The sequence below is a fragment of the Macrobrachium nipponense genome, chromosome 25, assembly GCF_015104395.2.
Source record: "Macrobrachium nipponense isolate FS-2020 chromosome 25, ASM1510439v2, whole genome shotgun sequence".
In the NCBI taxonomy this organism is placed as follows: Eukaryota; Metazoa; Arthropoda; class Malacostraca; order Decapoda; family Palaemonidae; genus Macrobrachium; species Macrobrachium nipponense.
The window spans coordinates 13,941,711-13,951,710 of record NC_087214.1 but is presented as its reverse complement, the minus strand read 5'-3'; the positions used below and the strand labels follow the sequence as shown (position 1 = coordinate 13,951,710).

At 37.0% G+C, this 10,000-nt stretch overlaps 1 protein-coding gene across 1 annotated transcript in view; it reads left to right on the top strand.

The window, feature by feature from the left end:
- Window positions 1-10,000, top strand: part of LOC135199001 (uncharacterized) — a 38,351-nt gene that overhangs the window by 26,457 nt on the left and 1,894 nt on the right. The window contains exons 2-5 of the mRNA XM_064226915.1: window positions 1,538-1,867; window positions 2,920-3,066; window positions 4,182-4,286; window positions 5,005-5,200. Of these exons, the coding sequence (XP_064082985.1) occupies window positions 1,538-1,867; window positions 2,920-3,066; window positions 4,182-4,286; window positions 5,005-5,200 (778 nt within the window). The remainder of the gene's footprint in view (window positions 1-1,537; window positions 1,868-2,919; window positions 3,067-4,181; window positions 4,287-5,004; window positions 5,201-10,000) is intronic.

Here is a 10,000-nt window from a genome sequence, read left to right as displayed (position 1 = left end):
TATATATATATTTATATTTTCTTTCGTCTTTTCATTAATAATAATATTTTTTGGGAAAATTTGTGTAAAAATTCATGATATTAAATTGTATATGCTCCCGTGTTTTTTCAAAATGTACTGTTTTTCTGGAAGAATCATTTGTTTACTGCGTGTATCCTTCAAGGTGTGGCTAGCCTCAGGCGGCTCCTCCCTTCTGTAGAGTGAAAATCGCCCTTGTGGCTAATATTGTAGTGTCAGTTTGTATATTAAGCCTTCTTTTGACTATGTTGTTCTTTGTAAAATCAGTTTGCCTCAGTAAAGGGTCCGAACAGGACCGAAAGTACTTGGCTATCTCGCTTTTTCATTTTTTTCCTTCGTGGCAAAAAAACCTTTATTTATACATAGCATCACGTTTTATATACTTCGTGATGAAGTTATTATATATATACTTTATATATATATATATATATTATATATATATATATATATATATATATATATATAATATATATATATACATATGTATATATAAGTGTATATGTATTTATGTATATATGCACACACATATATGTGTGTATAAATGGATGTATGAGAATATGTATATGTGTGTGCCACATACACTTTTACATGCATTGAGCAATTCCAACCAAACTTGGTATACATATTACATAGCATCGGGGAAAGAATGCTGTGGTGGGTAAGACATCACTGGCACCAAAGGTAGGGGGTGTGGGGGTGGTGGTGGGAAAGGGGTGAAAATAAAATAACTGAAAAAGACAGATATTAGTGTGTAAACCATAATTTTTGTGGTCGCCGAGATGAAAAGCGACACTCCCGATGCCATTCAAGTTCAGTCCCAATAGGAAGGAGAGGGGGATTGGGGGGTGAGGAGACGGGGTAAAAAATAAAACATGTTGTGTCTAGTCCAGAGACTCTGAGATCCTAGGATGAACAATCATACTCCTGGTTTCCCTCACGTCCAAGTTCAGCCCCAAATAGGAACATCTGCTTCTCCTTATTAGAGCGGCTGATATATCGTCTCCTTAGAGGGGTTAAGTTTAAGTCTTACCGTATTAGAGAAGCTGATTTATCATCTCCTTTGCTGTTAAGTATAAAACTTCACTCCTTTAAGAAGCTAATATATCACCTCCTTTGAAGGTTAATGTCTTCCCTTCTTGGAGAAGCTGATATATCATCTCTTTTAGGGTTTAGACTAAGTGTTCTCAATGGCAGTTGGATTAGATTAAGCAGACTTTGTGCCAGCATGAGTTCTATCAGAGCCTTCGAAAAAAAACGTTAAGTGTTCCCCTTTTATTTGGGCAGCTGTTCCCAAGAAAACACTTGGTTTTGTCTTCACGTTCCCGTGAAAGTCATTCACCTTTCCCTGTGTTTCATGCGTCTTTAAAATATGACAGACCAAAAGCTTTCTTGGATATTTTGAAGAGATTCTGCAGTTATGCTTCCAGGCACAGATGATGCAATCTAATTAATTTGATACGCATTATAAGAAATTTTTTCTTATAAAAAAATCATGACACTTATTTCATTTCCCTTACAGAGTCCTCGACTTTAACCGAGTGGTTACAGTGTTCATTTCGTCAAGATTTGCCCCAGTGTGAAGGGCCTGAATTACCTTGCTCCGGGCTGGATGACAATCCAAGTCTATCGTACTCAAGGTTAACAGGAGATGATACACCACATGGCACCAGGCTGCCTGAAGGTAACTACACATTAGACTCAGGGCACCTTGACCAAGTGACCGAGGTTCACTCACAGAATGCCAGTTGTGGTTCAGCATCTAGTAATTACAACGCACAACACCAATTCCTTCCTTATTTGAGAGGACAGGGCAACGCCACAGAACTTTTACCATATTCTCGAGAGACTGGTGAGTATTTCCCGAGTTTTTATTCGCCAGCCCCCACCCCAATCTCTTCTTTCCACATTGTTTTTTAGGATAAGTTTTTCTCTGCAAGACAAAATACTATTTTCTATGTTTTAATATATTAAGAATTTCCTTTTGAAATCGCTGATATATATATATATATATATATATATATATATATATATATATGTATATATATATATATATATATATATATATGTGTGTGTGTGTGTGTGTGTGTGTGTGTGTGTGTGTATTGACAATGAGCCGCATTAATCTTCAGTTAACTTAAATAGCTATGGAACACACTTAATCTTCAATTAAATCAATTAACAATGAAACAGAATACTCTACACTACAATCGAATCATGATGAGAGAGTGATAACCATCGGCATTAATTCCACAGCAAATTCACTGAATAGTTAAACATGGCTTAATCTCCCATTTAGCCAAGATGATGGAGTATGGAACATCATCCGCCAGGTCTTCGGCTAGAACGTTTAGGTTTGGGAAGGTTTGGTTTACGCCCCAAAGCAATCATTCTTCCCCTCCCCCAAGTGCAAGGGGAGACCAAAAGAAAGGACCTTGAAATGCACGTAGGTATATGGAGGAGAAAATAGGCCATGCAAGGGAATGGCGAATATAAATTAATTCAGGCCCGAGTCCTAAGCACTGAAACTATGAGGCCATTCAGCGCAATGGAAAGGAAATCGAGAGGGGTAGGTTAGGTTGGTTGGAAAGGTGTACCGGAGGAAGGAAACACCATCGCATTTGCACTATGAAATGACTTAAGGACAAAACCACGAATGGAGGTACGTAAAAATAAAAGGAACTAAGAGAAAAAGGTATGGGGAACAAATAGGTCTGAAAGCATTAGGGTTTTGTTTGGGGCGGGTGAATAAGGGAGCTAGACGAGCTGTAGGTGAGCAGCCTTATCTGCATGTGAAGCTAAGATTCCAGAAGCTTTCCACAGAATTTTAATCCCTGATTTGCAAAATGCTCCTATGAACATGATTCCTTTCACTCGTTACGTTTTTCGTCTTGTACTCTTCAGAGATGAGTAGTGGTGGCCACAACGAGGTACTAAAACCACTTCCGATCATGGGCGGAGAATTCGGCGAGAGTGCCAGCGCGGGCTATGCTCCAGAGGAGGAGATCCTGAGGGGAGATCTGGATGGAGCATCGGTGGAGTCAGCCTTCGGTATGAATCCACACATCAACCGTAAAGAGTAGCCTCTCCTAAAAAATAATAATAATTATATAGACTATACATAATGATAGTGAAAGAAGGTAAAGAATAACAATGTAAAATAATAATAATACTATAGAGAGAGAAATCACAAAGTATGATAGCAATAGATGAGTTCCACTAAGACCTTGAGTAGCGGTCAAGATTACCCTACGATACGGCTCTTATCTTGTTCTATTTTGCCTCTGATTGTGCTTGCTTTGGCGTATTTTCTCTATGGTAACTTATGCTCTTGATAGCTCCCTTCCTTATGTCCAACAAGGACTCACAAGGAAATCCTGGTTCCTACTTAGGCCCAGTCCACACGGACGAGCTCTGCTCGAGGTGACGTCAGAAGAGCAGACACAGCTGGAAAAGAGATGACTTTCCCGCTTCTGACGTCACATCAAACACACTCGACCGTGTGGACGGGGCATAAAGGCTCAATCCACAAACAGTTACGTGCTGACTGCATAGCTAGACCCGAGTTAGTGTTAGTATATATATATATATCTATATATCTATATATATATAATATATATATATATATATATATATATATACATATATATATATAGTATATATATATATATATATATATATATATATATATATATAAATGGACATGGATCACTACTTCATGTCTCGTTTAATTTCCCTATTTATTTTAACGCTCATTTTATCATTACTTCTTATTTGTCACCGATTTCTTTCTCTCACAAGATTTTGGTTTGAAATTCCCCGCATCATAACGATTGAGTAACTTTAAACAACGATCGTAAACATCGTCTCTAGCTTTTCCATTTCTCTCCTTTGCTTCCTCGTGGTTTATTCAATTCCTATTCTTATTTCAGTTTCCTCTATTTCCCCCATGGCCCTTTTAATACGAAAGCAGAAACAGATTATATACTAGGCACCTACCATACCCCTCACGGTCTTCTTCCCGTTCTGTAATGCCAGACGAGGAAAGAGGCCGTTTTTATTTGTGCGAAATTCTTTGCTGCATAAATTGCATTTTGTGTTGCGTTTTCCTCACGTCTGCCATTGCTTTTCGACCTCCCTCCTCCACTGGGCATCTGACGGAACAGAAGGAACAGATGACAGCACTGGGCGAGGAGGCAGCGGCTGCACGGAGCTGTCACTCACACGTCGCCATCCGTTACAAAGGATGAGGACGCCAACCAGTAGCAGAGGTAAGGAATCATCCACTTTCACCGCAAGTTTCGGACAATTCCATTTAATTCTCCCCAAAATCAATAAAATGTTGCTTTTTTCATCTTTTGCTTTCAGTTTTCCCTTAATAATATTCACCTTTTAATTTTTGTAAGACTTTCCCAAATTCCCTGACTTGTAAATCTTTTATTTTTTAATAGAATAAAGTTATTGTAACACTAATCATAATAAAGATTATTACTGATGATAAAAGTTATACTAATGATTAGTGCTGGCAGGACAAAACTTTAGTGTCTTATATTATGATTACCAAAATATCTGTACCATCAAAAAGGACAGTAATATATAAGAAAGTCAGGATGATAGCCTGCGAGTAGTCAAATTTGCAGCAGAATAAAGATTATTACACGCATAAAATAGATAAGTGGATGCAGATTATCATTCATTATTATTATTATTATCATTATCATTATACCTAAGTAAAAGTACATTCATCTGGACCAAGTAATAAAGATCTGCAATTTGTCTTATTATTTAAGTTGAAGAAAAGATAAATGGAACCACAAAAAATATTTAATGCATTAGCAATTAGAGAGAGAGAGAGAGAGAGAGAGAGAGAGAGAGAGAGAGAGAGGAAGGCATGGCACATCAGAGGCTGTAATACTCTTTGACTGAAGAGGAGCACCCACATCAAAATCTCACTTCTAAACACAACCTCTCCCGACCTGACGACAACAGACCGCGGCCCCAAGAGCTGGGAGTTTCTGATGAATCTTTTGGCTGACAGCAGATACAACCCTTCTCTCATCAAGTGGGATGACGAGCAGCGCTTCATATTCCGTCTGGTGAAGCCTTGCGAGGTCGCTGAGATGTGGGCCTCCAGGAAGGGTCAGAACAATGGCATCGACAAAAACAACTTCGCTCGTAATCTCAGGTAAGCTAAGGCAGTATGGAGTCTGCGTCTGTTACGACCAGAATTTTGGTAGAAAATGACTGAATGAAAGACAACCCACACCTCTACACAGCACTGACTCTGTGATGATCCCTCTGCAGCTCACTTCCGCTGCAGCAGTCAATTCCTGTAGCCTACTTACCCAGAGAGCGCAACTGCAGCCCATAAGCTTCCATCCCAACTGCAACACCTGGACGTTGAAGAACTTCTGCCATTCCATCTCTTCGGTGCTATCTCGGTCTCTCTCCCATTCCACCTAATCATCATCATCTCGCCTCAATCCCTAATCAGGATCGGTGCTTGTAACGACCCTTCTCCAGGAGCTTCTAATACTCACTGAACGGCTCATTTCATAATTCGTTTTGGCAAATGTTTTATGAACATAAAAATCAAGTTTCCTTTCAATTAACAGGTGTTAGTCTATTCTCTCCAGGTGCGTGGACCACTTTAAAATTTTACGTATGGTAATCTTTTTCATGACTTCATATCTTCCCTCTTCAACTTTAAAGTTACTCTTATTATGAACAGTTCCCCGTTTCCATATCCTTTCTCCTACCATTTGCATTCAGCACCCTCGTGACTCTTCCTTCTAAAAGGAGTGGCTGTCCAGTCATTTCATTTATCCCAGTGTTTTCTTCAGATACCTCAAAGCTTTTCAAGACATTTGCAGAGATCTTTCCTTTGGTTTCCCGTTCTTTTAATCACTTTGCCATCGTCCGTTATTTTCACCTAATTACCAATAAACTTTAATAATTTCCATTCTTACATACATAAAATAGTGCAATGACTAGCATTCCCTAAGTGCTACAACCTTTTGTAGATATTTTCAGATCCAGTCACCATTGTTTCTAACTTCTCTTCACTATCACCAGCAAAAACTATATCATTCGAAAGTTCCAGTCTTTCCACACACCCTCCAGTGCCCTTATCTTACCCCACAAACTTCTCTGATCACACCACAATAAAAATAGCAAACCCTCCTGCCTCACAACCATTTTTACTTCACATCAATCAGTCTTCATCTACATATTCCTTATAAAGTTTGTTTTCATCAGTTCAGTCATCAGCTGTCATTAGGCCCATGTGGCCACATACAGTTTTTCTTTATCATCCACTTTTCACACAAGTGTTCTACCAAAGGCATGATTTCCACACTTGCTCCACTTTAATTAGTGCAGGTGCTTATTCCATAGCAGTGATCTTTATTCCTATATATCTTGATTTTTCAGCAAGAATCTTCAAGACACCTTCTATGAATGAAGTAGTCCCATCCCATTCTACTGTATTTCCATCCTGAATCTGTTCAGTTGTCCTCTTTACGGTTGCAAGAGTAATTGCTTCAAATTTTCGTCCACTTATCATATCATTCAGATCAGCCTCACTCCAATGACAAAGGAAGGCATTAGCTCTGATTCACTCAGCATCTCCCCATTTACACAATGTGTTCAGCGATTCATTCACTCACTAACTTTATTCTATCAAGGAAGTCATTTTTCAAAGGACCGGCTCAGATTTAGCGGTAAATTTCCAAAATATCTCACCATTTTCAGTTACTTTGCATTTAATGACCTTTCACATCCTCCTTTACAGCTCTGATTATTCACTCGACTTAACAACTTCCTTTTACTCTCACCGAACCTCTTACTTCATTCTCCCTCAAGGGCTCATTGATAGGCAGCCTCACCTGACTGGCAAGACCTGAAATCGTGGCCATGAGGCGAGGATGACTTTGGCTCACTTCGTGAAAAATCCATGGCAGTTAGGGTGACTTAAACAGAGAGTAGTTCCATGGGGACTGGTTGACCACAATGAATTGCACAGGATATATAGAAGAATGTTTCTCGAGCAACCTCATCCCAAATAGAGTTGATAGTATCCTGAAGAGTGACATTATCTGGAGCCAATGCCATCTAATAGGAAAAAGCATATATATACATATGTATGTACACACACATAATATATATATATATATATATATATATATATATATATATATATATATATATATATATATATATATATATATATATATATCCTATATACATATATAAATTATATATAAGTATATATAATATATATATATATATATATATATATATGGTATATATATATATATATATATATATATATATATGTACATATAGTGATAATAGGAATTTTAAAAGCAACATATTACGTTTGCCATAAATGCCAGGCTTCATTCATATAATCCACTCACTTAATTCCTAAATTGAACTGTTGCATTTTCTTATCCGAATGCAGCGGGTAGAACTTTTAATAAGTAACAACCCTATATATGGCAACGGGATGGTGTACAAAATTCCTTGTGGGTGTAATAAATTTTATATTGCACAATCAGCGAAATTGTTGAAAAACGGACAGCTCAACATAAGTACAATATTCTTATGGATCTGAGAGATTATATATGTTTTTATCCAATTCAATGGTCTACAGCAAAAATATTATCTACTCAATCACTTATTTAGCCTTATTAGATTATTAACCTTTTCTGTTGGACGAACTGTGCTCTAGAAAAGTGATACTTATCTTGTAATAGCTGTAAACACCATTTACCATTTTTACGCATTCTTATGTTGTGAAAGTCTTGACGTTAAAGTAAACACCTCTAGTACATATTTTCCTTAAACCGAACACTCAAAGTGCCCCAGAAAGGGGCTGACGTAGGTCGCTTCGTTTTCATTGATATATATATATATATATATATATATATATATATATATATATATATATATATATATAATATATATATATAATCAATGAAAACGAAGCGACCTACGTCAGCCCCTTCTGGGGGCACTTTGAGTGTTCGGTTTTAAGGAAAATATGTACTAGAGGTGTTTACTTTAACTTCAAGACTTTCACAACATAAGAATGCGTAAAAATGGTAAATGGTGTTTACAGCTATTACAAGATAAAGTATCTTTTACTAGACACAGTTCGTCCAACAGAAAAGGTATCTCTAATAAGGCTAAATAAGTGATTGAGTAGTATAATATTTTTGCTGTAGACATTGAATTGATATATATATATATATCATATATATATATATATATATATATATATATATATATATATATATATATATATATATTTTTTTGCTGTAGACCATTGAATTGGATATATATATATATATATATAGTATATATATATATATATATATATATATATTGTAACGTGCATACAAGAGATGCAGGTCGAGCCCTCAGTCTTAATAAATTTAAATAAAATAAGTACAATATTTTTCTCACTTCTGGTCAAAAATAAGAGCACGCAAGCCGGCGTACAGAAGCCGCAGTTGCCTACTCCTTTCCTCATTAACAATTGGACACGGCAGATTTGCCTACTTCGCTCCTCCCACCCAAAACCACTGCCTCTCATACAGCTAAATTACCCCCATTGTCCTATCTTTCCACACCTGGTGCTGTCGTCCAAAATTCATTTTCCGGACAAAAGAATACACTGAAAAGAAGCCGGCGCCAAGATGCGAAAAACACGAGACAAAAGGGAGAAAGAGGAAGAGAGCAGAGGAGTCTCTCTCCGATCACCGATGCATGCACCTAGCAGACGTAGTTCTGAATAGACAGGTCACAGAGACCTCCTTATCACTATCTGGGGGTCGAGACGATTCTACCCCTTTAACCTCCTTTCCCCCGTGCCGGGTGCTCTACTCAAGACAAGATTTGTCACAAACCAGGTGCGTTTGGATTTGGAATTTGCTCGATGCACCATTCTTTTACTTCCTTAATTACTGTCTGCTCTCATATATATAACTTAAATCCCCCCTTGCATCTCCTTCAGAGAAGAAGTGAAGTGAGGAAATACTTGTGACTTATAACTAGAAGTGTTCTTTTATATTGCTAACTCATAAGTGTTAAGTGACTTACATTCTCTGCCTTACGCAAAATCAAAATGATATCAATCGCGTTTTACGATTGAGAATTACAGTGCATCCTTAATTTGCAGAATTAGGAGAATGCAAGAAGTTGTGAACCATCTCTTATGCGTTCCAGGTGCCATTGTGTCAATCGCCTATCCTGAATCCAAAAGTATCAAGAATGAAGAGATGCTGATAACATTTTTTCGTATGATTTGCCATAACTGTACAAGAGTCTCATTTCTGTAAAAGTTGGGGTCTTCATAAAAGGGACTTATATTTTACTGGGGTTTAACAGTTGCACTAATTGCTTTGTTAATTAATGTTACCTTAGTGCCACGGAGCTAGTGACTTTAGCTCCTGTATAATTACTTCTGATTTCCTTAATAATAATCTTAGTTAAATATAACTTCGCCTTTTCCCCTTGAATCCATCAGTTTTAATAGCTTTTTTTCCTTTTCTTTTTATTACCTGCGTGGCACCGATTCTTGTCAGGAGTTGGTTAATTTAGAGTAAATGATAAACTTCACACAGCCACGCACGCAACAACAACAACAAAAACATCAACAACAACGACAATAATAATAATAATAATAATAAGAAAAAAAAAAAAAAATATCATATATATATATATATATATATATATATATATATATATATTAAATATCAATGTTCTCAACAATAGAAACAAAGCGACCTCCATCTTGCCCTTTCTGGGAAACTTTGAGTACGTAATCGCTTTAGGGAAAATATATACCAGACTTATGTTGACTTTAGCGTCAAGACTTGCATAAAAAAAAGCGTAAAAATGTTAATGGTGTTTACAGCTACTACAAGATAAAGTATCAATTTACTAGTGGACAGTTCGTCCAACAGAAAACGTTAAC